The following is a 16,640-nucleotide window of genomic DNA, read 5'->3' as shown; positions in this document are numbered from 1 at the left end:
CTGGTGCTTTTTATCGATGCAAAAAGAACTCAGACACTTCCTGCTATTTAAACAAGGTCCATTTTTCTTTCAAAGAACAGGAAAAGCCACAAGAGATTCCCACAGCGACAGCAGTAAGCCTCTTACTTCTGTACTGGGAACTAAAGAGTCAGAAGAAGAAGAAGTAAGGTGCTATCTGATTCTCTGATACCCGCGCTCACCTCCTGCCTGGGATTCTGTGGTTTCCATCCTGACCTACTTTACAGTTGAAATTTCAAAAAATACACAATCAGGGGGCCGGGGATTTAGCACAGTGGTTCTGGCGCCTGCTGCGCAAACACAAGGTCCCGAGTTTGATCCCTGGTACTAAAAAAAAATAAAAAAAAAAAAAAAAAAAAAATAAAAAAAAAATATATATATATATATATATATATACACACACACACACAATCACCTACTGGATTCATGTGTTCTAAGTCAGCTCTGAGGCCACACATAATACTGCTTTCCCATATCAAAATGGCATCTTCTAGTCAAACCACCTCCAAAGCTACTAACAGGCTGACACGAGGCCCCTTGTCATTTGACAAAGGTAACACTAAATGGAAAAACAAATGCTGGGTATAGCGGAGCATCCCTGTAATCCCAGCACTTGAGAGGCTGAGGCAGGAGGACTGTCATGAGTTCGAAGCCAGCCTGAACTACATGGTTGAGTTCAAAGCCAACCTGAACTACACAGTGACACCCTGTCTCAAAAAATAAACAACAACAACAAAATAAATAAAGGAAAAATGAGGCCTTTAGCACTGGAATCCAGTTATCTCATAGAAACAGCAGATGCTAAGCCAGATGAGGTAGTGTATACCTATAATTCCAGAACCTGGGAGGCTGAGCTCAAGGCCAGTCTGAGGGACATAGTAAGTTTAAGGCCAACCATGTGACTACATAGTAAAACCTTTCCAAAAAAACAAAAAATTGAAAAAATAAATAAAAGCAGATGTTCTCTTTTGAAGCCTTAGCTCAAGTTTACTTCCACTGCATGTCAATAAACTGAATATAATCAGTTATCAGAGAACTTGGGCAATTAAAACTTTGGGCAATCAAAACTTACACTGTAGTTCCAAGTTACTGCTGTAGCTTGCCAGCAGGTGTTAAGAACATCAGCCTATAAACTCTGTATTCAACTTCCTCAAATGCAGTCTCTCTAAAGCAAAGATGAAACCTAAGTTTCCTTTCAATCCTAGTCCTTGACCCAAGGGGGTCTGGGAATCTGCTAGCATTCTGGCACAAAACACACTGTTTTTCCTCTTGTTATCATTCAAATCTGTAGTGCTCTGTGCAGGACACTGTTTATGCTACTTAAACCAGGCTTTCTGGGAGTGACATTCTAATTCATTCCACTGGCAGTGGCACAAAACAACTGTACTCATTCGACCTGAAGCCTTTCCTACCATGTTTTTTTCCCTCCCTCCCTCTCTCTTTCACTCTCTCATTTTCTGGTTCTGGAGATGGAAGCCATGGAAGCCAGGGCCTGGCCCACACTAAGCATATGAGCTACACCCCACCCCATACTCCCCATCCTATTTTTTTTTTTGGTACCGGGGATTGATCTTGGGACCCTGCGCTTGTGAGGCAGGCGCCGGAACCACTGAACTAAATCCCTGGCCCCCCCCATCCTCCTGTTTTTAAAGAGTAGCATTCCTTTCTCCTTGTCAGAGGAGAATATTTAAACAGAAATCCCACAGTGCTTATTGCTACATTCAAGACACAAATTACTAGTATTTTTACTTATAAATTACTAAGGTAAAAAACAAAACGGAAACTTACAGAACTCCAAATTCCAAATATATGAAACAACCACATGGGAGTATCTCCCTTGCAATCTCCTTGCCAAGGCTGGAAACATCCTGAGAGAATAGAGAACTCACCTGGAATCCTGATGAAAGACCAGCCATTCTGGGGCTGGATGCTCCATAGTCCTCCAGGGTGCTCTGGGAAGAACTGGAATCGGCGATTTTGCCAGTCTGTGGCCAGTTCAGGGGACCCTTTCAACAAACACTGCTTGGCTGCCAGACTCCCTCCTTCCTTCAGAACTCGCCGCTCGTATTCTGCACTTCGGTCATTGCAATAAGAATCCAATGGCACTGCGGTGACCTGCAATGAGCCACAGAAAGGGCTCTTTTACATTTTTACGTACACACTAAGCCTTTTGGAATCAGACTAACTTTGGAATCAGACTGCTACGGATAATTCTTAGACAACTAGTTTCAAATACTACTCTATTCTGACAAACTAAGTTGTTCATAAAGTGAGCTTTTCCAGGTATAGGCCAACTTCCAATAACATGAACCTTCAAACAAACTAAAGGTACAAAGAAAAGTGCAGGATGCAGATAAACCAGGATACAAGGTCAGGAATAATATACATGCATACACAGACACACACACACATACCTCCCATCACTTGCCCACCCTGTTCACTGCTAGATAGTATTCTTGGCTAAGTGCTATTAGCCATACACATGATGATAATGCTAGAAGAATGAACAGTATTGGTTTGGCACATATGAAGCAATCTAATGCTTCTGTGGCAAAGCTACCAAGATTTCCAATATTCCTTTCTCCTTCTCCCTCACCAGGTTTTCTAACTGACAAACCTAATGGGAGATAAGGGAACCTTCTTCTGAGTGCTAAGTTGGGGAAACTGGGAATTGAGAGGGTAGGGGACAGGAGGGAAGCAACAGATGCATCTCCTGGCTGAAGCAGAGACTGCAGCATTCTTAATCTCATCACAAAGCACAACAACTCAATAATGTAAGATGCTGTACTCTTGGTGAAGTAGGGGGCTCCTAACCAATACGAGACATGGTGTCATCCTTCTTCAGCTGTCTGTGTCTCTTCCCAATCTACCAAGCAGCTATGTATTCAGCTGGCTGAGAAATCATCTGATAAGGAGCCTATGGAAGATGACAAGGTTGTCCTTTGTTAAAGTGTAAAGGTGGTGACAATCTGTCAAGCTCAGATGACAAAAATACTGAAAGCCCATTACAAGCAGTAAATTGTTCAGAAGAACTTTGGAGGTAGACTAAGAGATGAGGAGAAACTGGGTATAAAGAGCAAGGACAAAGGAATAAGAGATCAGAACATAAAACACTGGTTGTATCTAGTTAGGTAGTTCTATTATGGAAGTTAAACAGGAAAAATCTATCTTGCTATTAACTTATATTTTCATGTCAATCAACTGTTTTCTTTTTTTCAGACAAGGTCTTGTTATGCAGTTCAGGCTGGGTTTGAACTCACTATGTAGCCCATGGTGACCTCAAATTCACAGCAATCCTCCTGTCTCAGCCTCCCAAATTTTGGGATTACAGGTGTGCGACACCACGCCCAGCCATATCATTCGATCTTTAGGACAGTGGTTCTCAAATTTTAATATGGATAAGAACATAGCTGGGAGAAGATGAAAAGTGTGTGAGTGTGTGAGAGTGTGTGTGTGTGTGTGTGTATTTTTTTTTTTTTTTGGTTTGGTTTGGTTTTTGCTACTGGGGATCAAACTCAGGACCTTGTGCTTTCAAGGCAGGCACTGTACCATTGAGCTAAATCCTAGGCCCATAAAGTATATATTTTAATACAGAAGTGCTGAGGGAGAGGCCAATAGTCCTAGGTTCTTAAAAAGCATCCCGGGGGCTGGGGATTTAGCTGAGTGGTGCCGTTGCCTGCCTTGAAAGTGCAAAGTCCTGAGTTGGATCCCCAGTACCAAAAACAAAAAAACAAAAAAGACAGCCCAGCATCAAGCCAAGTATTGAGAAATACTGTCTTGGGGATATAAACAGTAAACTAGCTGAACATGTAGCTCCAGATAACTCTGCTGGAAACCAGATCAGAGAAAGAACATTTATCAATAACCAGAAAACAAAGTACTTTTCCTTGCAGAAACAGTTGAACTGAGTTTGCTGGGAGGCAGTGCCACCTATAGTCCAGATACAAAATTACAAAGGGCCACGGCAAACTGGACTCAAGAGTTCTAAATCCACTCAGGTTCATTTTAGGAATCAGTTCATCCTACAGTATAGCAGCTCTTAGCTCCTTTATCCTTTCCAGAAGGAGTCTGTTTTCTTGCTTCCAACTCACTTGTTTTTCCAACTGATATGTGAGCACAGGTAAAGACACCCTGAAATATAAAGCAGGTGGGTAAAATCCCGAGCTTTCCCTGCTCTGAATTGTCCTGGCAGCACCCCACCAAACCCTGGGCCAGAGCAGACATCTCCAATATAGAAGGTGAGTCCCATAACCTCACAACCCACAATATTTAAACTTCTATAAAAATGGTTAAAGAAACAGTGGTTTAGACTTCAAAAATATAACCAGCTTTATGTATCTCAAAAGGCATGTGTACTCTTGGATGAGCATAGTCTTTTCTAATGAGAGATTGACTAGGACCAATTTTACACTCAAAGAAACATGCTTTTCTTTGCTGGCAAAAAGCAGAAGTCAGCTTGACTGATCCATAAAATATGGGCTCATATTCTCAAGATGAAAGTCAAAAGCCAGAAACTCAGCATGAAGAAACAGGAAGAAGACCAGAGGAAGAATGTGTTTCTACCTAGGCCTCATTTCTAAGCATTCTTACAGTTTAAAAATAAAACAACTTTTTTCCCCCATTATAAACTTTCACCTAATTTTCTTTTTTTTGGGGGGGAGGTGGGTACCAGGGATCAAACTTGGGACCTTACGCTTGTGAGGCAGGCACTGGAACCACTGAGCTAAATCCCCGGCCTTTCACCTAATTTTCAATTTTCACTTTGCTGGTATCTTTCCAAGTCCAGGCCTGAATTTAAGGCACAGTTCAGTGAAGTATTTTTTAATGTTTTGATAAGCTTCTTTGGCCAGGAGCCCTGGATCAAGATATATGCAGAAGTATAGACTGTCATGTTGTAAGCATGTAAGCAGTATACTTGTGAGGTCCAAACGAGGGCAAAAAGTCCATTTCTATTTAGAATAAACCCTGCTTCCAGACAACTCCATTCTAGACACCCTCACCCACTGTGCTAACACCAAGTGCCCTTCCCGGTGGTTCAGAGGAGGAGAGATGAAGCATGATATACCATTCTTCTCTTCCCACAAATGGAAATGCACTCCCTCCAGTCTCACATGACCCAAGCCCTGCTTCTTGGTTCATTAACCTCCTAAACTATAGTACCTCAAGGGGGCAATCCTCAAGCATTCAGCGCGTCCTTTCTGAGAACATGTTCGTTCCTGCTCTAGCTCTGGGAAGCGTGACTGCTCCAAGCATTTTCATTTTTTGGTAAGATGAATTCCAAGGTCTTAGTTTATTAACCCTGTAGAAACATCGTCTCAGCTTTTGATGAAACAGCTCCTATAATTTCTTCCTTAGTGACACAATTATTCTGAAACTGACCCTAAAATTTTCATAGCATATGCTGGGGAAATTACTTTCTCTTAATTCAAGCCTAGTTTTGAGGTTTCATAGGAAATGAACTTCTCTCTTCCCATACAGATAGGTTAGAAGTCAACAGAAGATCAAAGTATTTCATGAAATGTTGCTTTACTCACACTATAGGATTGATCTGAAAGGTAACAGCTGTGTATTGTGTACATGAAGTATCCAGACATGTTCTGAATTCTTCCTATCTTTACAAGCATAGTGTAACTACTCTCATTTTCAGGTTCAGCACATGCTAAGTTATGAAACCCTATTCACAAACAGAGGGGCTGAGTAGGAAATGAGGGGGCTTGGGCGCAGCCTCTTAGCCAAAGGCTAAAAGCTTTCTCCTGCTCCCTGCTTAAGGCCACATATTCACAACTATTCATAGTTTTCTTCAAGATACATTTACGGTTCTTTAGGGAAATAGCAGCACCTGACATGGTAAGCTCAAGACTTCTGTCTGGCTCCTCTGAAAACAATACTGAAGCAGAACAGCTGGGCTATGCACGTATGAGTACGTGAGCAAAGTGGGGTTATTCTTGAGAGTTGTTGGTTATAGAGGCATTGAGAGCTTCAACTGCTAACGAGGAATTTTTATGCCCATAAATGCAATTATAGGCCAAGAAAGCTCACTTCTATTGGCTCTATAAACACTGGGGCTAGAAGTGAAGAGTCTTGATATCCTTCTCCCAGAAAACTAAACTTCCTCTATTAGGCCACTTGGTATACAGTGATCAGATTAAGAGCGAGGAGAAAAACAATCATGCAACTATGAGGCTCAGAGGTTGCCATGTATGGAAACACTTGGCTTTAGATGCTTTCTAGAAAAAGACCATTTCCCTGCATCAATACCAAAAAATGCTTTGAAAGAACAGAACACACGCAAAATCCAAATTCTTTCTAGATAGCTAATATAAACCAACAAGCTGACAGTGGCAAGGGAATTAAGTTCACACAGTGCAGGACCAGCAGCAAGAAATCTAGGCAGGGAGGAGTCAATGGGACTCACTACCTCATTTCATTTTCCTGTATTATCTTTCTCTGGGTCCTCTGCAAGTGTTTGTTTGTTTTTTTGTTTTTAAAGACAGGGTCTCACTTTGTAGTCCAGACTGGCTGTGAACTATGTAGCCCAGGTTCGTCTCAACTTGACAGTTTTCCTCCTGCCTCAGCCTCCTGAGTGCTGGGGGCGCATGCCTGGGTTGAAACCTGACAAAAATAATGGCAGAAAAATATTTCTAAGGAAGACTGAAAAGGTGACTTCTCTGAACAAAACTCTGAAAATAGATTTGTTAGGATGAAAGGAGAAACAAGATGAAAACACAGAAGGTAAGAAATGCCAGCCTTACGGAGGCCCTGGCTGCATGAAAGATGTCCCTTGGAGCAAAAGGAAACCAGCTGGGAAGAGAAAAATTCATTTTTTTCTCTAATTACTGAGTCTGGTTGTATCTCTATTCTGCCTCTCTTCTTTCAGTCACTTCTCTATGGATGGAAGAAGATAGCTTCTGTCTGGCTCTGATCAACAAGGAGAGGAAAGGAAGGGGAAGATGGAGGGAAAATAAACAACCCCACAAGCCAGTGGAAGCCTTTGCTGCAGAGACACTTGTCAGTACTGTTTTGTTAAACAGGGTATTAGAAGGGTCCAGGCAGCAGCGCAGAACAGAAACTACCCCGCTCTGCAAATAAGTGTGTGGCTGCTGAATGGTGAACAAGATGCAACAGTCACTTTTCAGATAGAGAAGACCTGTGAGCCACAGTCCAGGTGAGACTGCTTATGATGCGAGGAAATACCAGACAGAAATGGCTTGGTGCTGAAGCGTTATGTTTCCTTTTGTTACACAGGGACTGAGCTGAGGTGAGATCAAATTATGCTGAGGCCAGATCAAATCTCCCCATAATAGGGCCCCTTCCTCTGAAAACCCTAAAAAACCTCAATGCAGGTGACAAAGGGCTCCCTCTCCCGGATCCTACTGTTGGTGATAATCCACCTAACAGATGGCTTGCTCCCTTTGTAGTTTAGAGCCCTGATTAAACAAGAAGAAGCTGTCTACCACACAGCTACTCTCAAAACCATGCAATTCAAGGTGAGGAAGTGCTGTCTTGAGAAGGCCAGGGCCATGGATATGCCCACCTTGCCCCCTCCATGCACACACACTTAATTCTGCAATGCTGGAGACTTGAACCTAGGGCCTTGCACAAACTAGGCAAGGGCTCTACTACTAAGCTACACTTCTAGACTTGTCCTTTTTAAATACTAAGGTTTATATGTATCTCAAGGTGCAAATAGCTTAGAACAGTTTTGTTTAAAAAATAGATCCCTTGAAAATTGGTTTACTTCATTTCTTCCCTCCTGTGGCACTTACTCGTGGACTGGCCACACACAAAAAAGATGGCAGCTTAGTGAGCAGGCAGCAACGAAGTGAGGAGGTAGCTGATCTCCGCTGATGGATGACCTGGTCTGAGTAGCCACTCACTGCATTACAGTGGCTGCTGAAAACAAGAGACTACAAAAACAAAAATGCAAGTTAGTGCCAAGGACAACTATGCTCAACGAAGGAAAATGAAAAAAGTGCTCTCTATTTATTAAGTATCTGACTCAAAGAACCTTCTTCCTATCTAACACTATTAATCCTAACAACCACTAATTAGAATCAAATATGTAATATAATTAAGACCTATAGTGATTTCAAAATGTGGTTTTATTCATCTTAAAGCAAGTATTATTCTAATTCTAGTTCTAGAAAAGGCAATGTTAATTATAAATAAGAACCACAAAACTTCAGGAGACAAACACCGTGTGTTATATGGGGGGGAATTAGGTTCATATGTTACACTAGGTATTCGAACTTACATCTTAAACAGTGATAACTAACACAATTTCCTTCAAAACTTTTCTTTAAAAGGCAGTTCAGTATCTTGAAATTAACAAAGTCCAATGTAATTCTAGCAAAGGTAACTGTTTTCTTTATACAGAAATATCAATAGAAATAGGAACAGGACACCATCTCTTTGGTACTCCTGACAATCATTTAAAAATAAAATTTTGGGGCCAAGGATTTAGCTCAGTGGTTTTACGGCCTGCTGCGCAAGCATAAGGACCCGAGTTCGATCCCCGGTACGAACAAAAAAAGAGAAAAATAAAATTTTCATTACTGTATTAAAAATACATTTTAGCAGGCTTTACAACTCATGTTAAAAATATGGTTTACAGCCATTTATATTAAGACTTTAAGTATGGAATAGTCAGACATACAAAGAAGTCCACAGTGTGATCTACTGGAAATCCAGAAGTTCATTAGTGCAAATCAATTAGTTCAATGTTAGACCTTTTATCTTTGGATCTGCATTCTTGACCACTTCATTTGTTCCACTGGTTTTTCAGTAAGACAGATTGGTAATCTAACCACACGAGGGAAGGTAATACAAAAGGAAGTCTAATTTATACTCTATTGTAAGGTCATGAAAATAAGCTATAAGATCAGAACAGCAACTATGGCCTACTGAGGGACCATAATTGCTGTAATTCCAGTAACAAATCTCTTAGAGGCTTCTTTGTTCAGTACATACCTGTTCTTCCATTCATATGGGTCTGTTTTACAAGGGGCTTAAATCTACTCCAGTAAATTAGTCCCTCAGGATCATGGTTTGAGAGAAGTCATCTCAAGTTGTTGAATAGGACATATACATCGTTACTGGCTTCCATGAAGGAATCAACAAATCCTAAATAATGGTCATGTACAAACTCGACTTTAGCTATTTTTTCAGGAGGCAGGGATCCCTTCAGTGGTTTCTAATCACAAAGTATGGAAGTTTTAATGACACTTTATTACACTGCTGAGCCCACATAACTTTGACATGTTTGGTTTTGGGGTTTTTTTTTGGTACCGGGGATCCAACTTGCGTCCTTGCACTTGCGCAGCAGGCGGCGAAACCACTGAGCTAAATCCCCGGCCCATGTTTGGGTTTTTTTGTAGTGACCAAGGTCCCTGTCACTACTCAAAGAATAACTTTAGCCTTCTGGTAGGTTTTCAATCTGTGTTTTCATCTTGGCTGGCATCTCACTGATGTTCATCCACTTGTCTACATGTGCACATCCATTATCATCTAAATACCTTCTGTGAGGAACATTATGAAGATTTTTGGGCTAGGTGTCATTCTATTTTCCAATAATGAATATAAACAACTAGAAATATTACCCCCAAAATCCTACTGTTAATGCACAAAGGGAAAAAAAACACAATCACCGACAACAAAAAAATCCAAACAAACAAACAAAAATGGCAGCCAGGTTTTTATTATTGTTTCCTAAAAGGAGATTTCTGACATAGCAGTAATCCTCTTGCCCCTTCTTGGTTTGAGAGAAGAGACAACAGGTCTATCAATTTCTGCTAATCTCAGCCAGCTACAGAACAGTTTGGGATGCTAGCATGCCCCTGCCACTCAGACCACATCTGGGCTAGTAGCTGAGGTATCAACAGTAGCTGACCTAAAGACATCTGAATCATTCACTAATGTCTAGAAAACAGGAACTCTACAACGTCTCTGTGGGGGATCTGTGTCAATCATCCTCATTTTGAGTATTCTCAAGTGGCAAAATTCAGCAGAAATCTGTTTATTACATTCCAGGAAAGTAAATGTAGTAAATTAGAAAATATTCATCTCTTTTAATTCCTTCCCTTCAACAACACAGTTATTACTGCAAAAGGGGCAGAGTAGGCATCGTAGGGAGTCTTCTTAACAAAATGTTATCTGGGGCCAGGGATTTAGCTCAGCGGCACAGTGCCTGTCTGGCAAGTGTGAGGCCCTGAGTTCGATCCCCGGTACCAAAAAAAAAAAAACCAGTTATCCAGTTAACTTTCTGGAAAAAGTCTGTCTACCAATAATTCTATTTCCAGGTGGTCACTCCCAATTTAGAATACATTCACCTGTCTTACATGTGCTAGGTTAAACCAGTACTGTTATTGGAAATCACTTTTTCAAGATGACTTATAGCTTTCTGATTCTAGATTTGAAAGAAAACACACAAAACAAAATATACCTCAGTAGTTCAAAATGCTCAACATAGACTTTGCTTCAGAGAAATCCTGCTACCCTTGGAAAATTTTTCAAATATATAGATTCATAGATTATTTTCTCTTAGCATTAGTTCCATCAAGTCTTCATTAGTACAAGAAGTTCTTGGTACCACACTATCCAATTTCCCGTCACATAATGACATGAATTGTTAGACACCGAGAAATTTAATGCTGAGACAAAGAAATTAAATACCACTGTGTAAAATGCTTGGAGCGTAGGAATAAAAAAAGAAGGTTCACTACTTCTTTAGTCTATTTTGACCACAAAAAAAAAATTCTAGAAAAAAGTAAACAGAATGTCACACTGTGGGGGATGTGACTTTAATGCAGTCACAGCTTTTGCTAGTCTGCTGTCCCCTATCTCATGCTCTTGAATGTCTCATTATCCTGTAGGCATTGGCAGCTGTGTGTGTCTTGTTGCCAGAACCTCAACATGCACACAGTGAAGTGAGGATTTTCCAATCAGTCTCTTGGCATCATGCAAAATTCTTGAGTGAAATAAGTATGACAGGATGATGGCCTCCACAACTGCATACTTCTTGCCACACTGTAGCACAGAAAAAACACATATGTTTTCCCCTCTCGTACAGACTTACTCAACCAGGAGCCATGCTTTGCTCTCCATGTTTTGTTTAAAACAGGAGAAAAGACTTCGTTGTTTTTTGTTTTTTTGGTACTGGGGATCAAACTCGGGTCCACGTGCTTGCGCAGCAGGCAGTGAAACCACTGAGCTAAATCCCTGGCCCCAGAAAAGACTTCATTTAAATGAAAGGGTGTAGTGTTTATAAATCAATCTTACACTACATGGATTCTCTTCTCACAGATATTTTAAGTATTCAAACAAAAAGGGAGAAAATGCAGAAACATACAATGGCTTCCCAGAGCTTTCCACTAGGGGTGTTGACAGCTCTCATGATCTCAGGAAATGATGACAGATATAGATACTGTAGCTGAAAATTAACATTTAGAGGAAGTTTTTGAAAACTTCCTGTTTGAGTGATTCTTTATCAATAGCCAGAGCCAGTAAAGATTTTTAAAGGACTTAACAGAATAAAACTTAAACACTTGCCTTTCTTTTGAAAACAACTCTTTATGTTAAGATCCTTTGTATGTTTTAAATTGCAAAGTGTGAAATGTCCCAAGTTTCTTTAAGCTATTAGGCTCTCTAGAGTTATATAAATGCTCTCTCTTCTGAGATAAAAGGTAAACAGCAGAATGTGAGTCTGGGTATAAGGCTGATAAAATTGGCACTATTCCTCAAATATCTGGTAGACTTCACTGATGAAGCTGTTTTCCTTGTGGAAAGATTTTAATTACAAATTTAATTCATTTAAAAATATGATTATTCAGATATTCTGTGTCTTGTATAAGTTTTGATAAATTCTATTTTCTAAGAACTTTTGATTTCATCTACTTTGCCATATTTTTTCTTACTGTAAGTTATACCATCTTATTATTTGAAATGAAATGTAATATAGAACATAAACAGATCATAATTTATAACTTATAAAAAATAAAGCCTTTAACACATAGTATGCCTAAGTAAACCATCACCAGACAACAGTTCATTGGCTCTGAGATAACAGAACTGATACTGGTAAATGTTTCTGCCAACCATCATTGTTAGTATGTTATTGGGCATAGTTTAAAATGTGTTCTGCTCCAAAAGGAATGATTAAATTATATATTTCTATAGATCTTGGCTTTTGTCTTTATTCTTCTAAGTAAAAGATTTTTACTTTTAATTAATTCTCTTTTTGTCTTTTGAGACAGGGTCTTGCTATGCAGCCCAAGCTGGCCTTGAACTCATGGCAATCCTCCTGCCTCAGCACCCCGAGTGCTGGGATTACAGGTGTGTGTCACCAAACCTGGCTCAAGATTTTTCAAAAACATTATGAGATCTGAACTCTTTCTACTCTTCAACACTGTACTTTGTTGTTGTGGTACTGAGGATTAAACCAGGGCATCTACCACTGAGCTATATCCCTCATCCTAAATTTTATTTTGAGAAAGGATGGCCTCAAATTTGTGATCCTCTCATCTCAGCCTCCTGCCACTGCTCCAAGCCATTCTTCAATAGTCTTTACCCACTGCTAAGCAGTACAGGAAAAGAACTCTGGCCAAAGAACCAGAGTATGGAGGAAGGTGTGTGAGAATGAATTTATGAATGTTATAAATATTATTCCTACCTGAAACCCTGAAGAGTAAAGCAACATGGACCAAAAAGGAAATTAAGTGAAGGGCTGGCGATTTAGCTCAGTGGTTCCACTGCCTGCCTCGCAAGCGTAAGGTCCCAAGTTCAATCCCCGGTACCAAAAAAAAAGAAAATTAAGTGAAACACAGGGAGTTAGGCTGGCTTTTGTTCCACAAACAAGAGAACACAATGGAGAAAAGCATTAACATCAACAGATTTAAAATAGACTGTCCCAAACACCCCTAAATGCCAAGTGATCTGTGTCCTAGCCTAGCTCTTAGGTCCTTGATGCTTATCTATCATCCTGAAATTAGTACTATGAGAATGGTAATTTCACGAATTCTGTAACAGAGTTCAAAGTTAATATTAATTGTAGGGTGAGAACAAGGATTTTACTGGCACATTACAGGGGTGAAGGGGAAGAATTAAGACTGTCCAGATTTGTTCACATCTATGGGGAGAAAGACAAAGGGAGGAGGATTGAGACAGATTCCTCAGTATGGCTCCACCGCTTACCACAAATGATGATGATATACAACTAAGTCAACACTCACTATCTGTCTCCCCTGAGGAAAAAGAACTGAAGCCTTCATTTGGGTCTGATAGGAAGCTATATTTAGGAGACAGGGTGCCAGAACAAAGTCTATTATGCTTTGTAAAACAAATGAAGGCAGAAAACATACAAAATAAGGATTTTCTACCTTCGGTCTAAGGACAAAACTGAATATGGGAAGCTGGGTGTAGTGGTGCATGCCTGTAATCCCAACACTCTCAGAGGCTGAGGCTGGAGGACTGCAAGTTCAAACCTGGCCTGAGGAAATTAGCAGGACCCTGCCTCAAAATAAAGTTTTTAAAAAGGGTGCTGCAGATATAGCTCATTACAAAGGTCCTGGGTTCAAGCCCCAGTACTGAGGGAAAAAAAAGGCTGAATATAGGAAAATTAATTCAAAGATAACTTGATAGCTTTAAAGGCATTTGACTGAAAATATTACTTGGATTTTATAACAGAAAGAATTCATGACAACCCTTCCAGTTTTTACATTTCCCCTGTCTTTTCTCAAAGGCTAGTGTGCCTGAGAATAAGGCAAATCTCCCCTTCAACAGTGACCTAGAACATGGAACCTGAGCTCCACTCATATGTGCTTCTGTTAAACCTTAAAACATAACTTATGTGCACAATGCATATTAAAAACAAGGCTATTCCACTTCCCAGTATCACAAAAGAAAGCAAAACAAAGAGAAACTGTATCATGTCTGCATTATGCTTACAAATAATCAAAATGATAAAATCAGAACGGGAGGCCAGGGATTTAGCTCAGTAGCACCACGCCAGCCTTGCAAGCGCAAGGTCCTGAGTTCCATCCCCAGTACCAAAAAAAAATCAGAATTGGGGTGCCAAATTAAATGAAAATTAAATTCACAATACAACATAGTTTCCAATGAAAAAATTTCTCACAACAACTAGACATATAAAATTCCTTTTTATACTCTTTCTATGTAAAAGAGACAAAACCAATGTGCTCTGAAAAACTTTCCTAAATAAGATAAACTCAGTCTGGAAGGCAGTGTGCCCATAACTATTTTGCTCAAGTTTGAATCATTTGATTCTTTCAAACTTGCTAAACTTTATTTAAACTATCTTTGAATACCAGAGATATAAATATACATACTAAATCAGAAATGGACCTTGATCAGTAACTACACATTAGAATGACTCTGCACTGAGATGAATGTAATGATGAGTGGCTTCTACACTTCCCCTTAACATCATAACGTGAGACTTTCTAAAGACCTCAATTTAGTGTGATGAACTGCATCCCCCTCTATAAACCCAGATTCTTACACTGAAGCCCTAAACCCCAGGGTAATGGTATTTAGAGACCGGGCATTTGGGAGGCCACACTCATGATGGGATTGGTGCCTGTTAAAGAGGCACCAGACAGCTTGCTTACCTCACCTCTCCCCAATGGGAGAAGAAAGCCCTTTTAAAGAAAGCTTTTAAAACTGAGAAAATACGTTTCCATTATTTAAACCACCCAGTAGAAGGTATTTTGCTTTTTGTTTTTTTGAGACAGTCTGGCAGTGTAATTCAGGCTGGCCTCGAACTCGGGGCAATCCTTCTGTCTCAGCCTCCCACGGGCTGGAATTACAGGCATGTGACACCATGCATGGTTCAGGTATTTTGTTATGGCAGCCCAAGTTGACTAAAATGGTTTCTTTCCTCTCTTACTATTAAAAAAGTGAGGGCCGAGGATTTAGCTCAGTGGTGCCACTGTCTGCCTTGGAATGCAAGGTCCCGAGTTCAATCCCTAGTGCCAAAAAAAAAAATAGAAACAATCTTTTACATGGTGATACTCTTTTTCTAGTTCTTGGTTATTCTATTATCATCACATACTGTATTTCTCAAACTGTAAGTTGTGAAGGTCATAAAATCAATTTTTAGTAAGTTTCAACTAACATTTTATTTTATTTTTTTTTTGGTACTGGGGATCAAACTTGGGTCCTTGCGCTTGCACAGCAGGTGGCAAAACCACTGAGGTAAATCCCCAGCCCACAACTAACATTTAAAAAAATAAAATAGAAAAAAAAAATAAAATAAAAAAAAAAAATAAAATAGAGGGCTGGGGATTTAGCTCAGTGGTTCCACTGCCTGTCTTGCAAGCGGAAGGACCTCAGTTCGATCCCTGGTACCAAAAAAATAAAAATAAAATAGAATAAAAAAATCAGGGCATACTAATATATGAGGGTAAGTACGTTTTATAAATATTTTGGTTTAAAAAATATATGTATGTAAAATATGTATGTGTGTATGCATGTATGTACGTTTACATGTAACTTTTGATATATATACACATTTATCAGGTGGTGATGAATGTTATGGATGAGTCATGCTTGAATTTCGTTTTGTTTTTTTTTTTGGTACCGGAGATCGAACTCGGGACCTTGCACTTGTGAGGCAGGCGGTAAAACCACTGAGCTAAATCCCCAGCCCTAGTCATGCTTGAATTTCAAAAGCCACAGTACACATAGTGGGCTTTATTACATCTTCACCAATTGTTACAATAGAGCTTCAACAAATAATTCTTTGTTTTTTCGGGTTTTTTTGGATACCGGGGATCAAACTCGGGTCTTTGCACTTGCAAGGCAGGCAGTGGAACCATGGAACCACTGAGATAAATCCCTGGCCTCAATAAATTAATTCTTTATTCAGAATCTAGTTCAACCTTTCAGATTTCTAATCACCGATTACTCATATTCTACATAGCTGAGAGTAGAGACTTCTTAGAAATGAGTCAAATTATCAGATCAATAAACTAGTCAAATATATTTTCTAGTTGGTATTTCAATATAAAATATATTGGAGATAAAAATGATGAATGTGGGCTGAGGATTTAGCTCCGTGGTTCCACCGCCTGCCTTGTAAGCGCAAGGACCCGAGTTTGATCCCCAGTACCAAAACAAACAAACAAACAAAAAGAATGATGAATGTGAAAGCAGAAAAACATCTCTATACATATATGATAAGCTTTCAGCAATGTGGCCCACTGGCTCAGTAAGCCAGTATACATTCTAAAATACTACACTAAAGTAGTAAGTATTTCTATCCATGGCACAAAATAAAATCAAAGAAGAAACAGAAATGAACCTAACTTTCAATCAATTACATAATTTTTCAGATTTTACCAACTTTCTATAAAACAACCTACCCATATTTGTATTTTGCAGGGAATTTTAACTGACATAAAAAATTTACTGAATAGACATTCTGAACAAACAACTGTATTTTCAGAAAACACAGAATACAAGTAAGTGATGTGTATCTCCAACTGCTAAATAAGATGCAAGCGTCTGTTTTAACAGAGCAAGACAAATCCTGGGGAGAACAATTCTTTCTGTACCAAAACAGAACACACAAAATTTTATTAATTTAGTAAGATAATTACTAAATT

At 39.5% G+C, this 16,640-nt stretch overlaps 1 protein-coding gene across 3 annotated transcripts in view; it reads right to left on the bottom strand.

Annotated features, from left to right (window-relative positions):
- Ino80 (INO80 complex ATPase subunit) overlaps window positions 1-16,640 on the bottom strand; it is a 129,448-nt gene that overhangs the window by 36,349 nt on the left and 76,459 nt on the right. For 2 of the 3 annotated variants that reach the window (XM_021241902.2, XM_013078415.3), the window contains exons 25-26: window positions 7,785-7,925; window positions 1,908-2,133 (exon numbers count right to left, since the gene is read on the bottom strand). In XM_021241902.2, the coding sequence (XP_021097561.1) occupies window positions 1,908-2,133; window positions 7,785-7,925 (367 nt within the window). The remainder of the gene's footprint in view (window positions 1-1,907; window positions 2,134-7,784; window positions 7,926-16,640) is intronic. The other variant, XM_004861593.4, reaches the window with a different exon arrangement.

This window comes from Heterocephalus glaber, unplaced genomic scaffold (genome assembly GCF_053883595.1).
Source record: "Heterocephalus glaber isolate CG9 unplaced genomic scaffold, H.glaber_assembly_v1.0 deba00000809, whole genome shotgun sequence".
NCBI lineage: Eukaryota > Metazoa > Chordata > Mammalia > Rodentia > Bathyergidae > Heterocephalus > Heterocephalus glaber.
The sequence above is the reverse complement of the archived record's forward strand: the minus strand, read 5'-3'. Positions and strand labels throughout refer to the sequence as shown.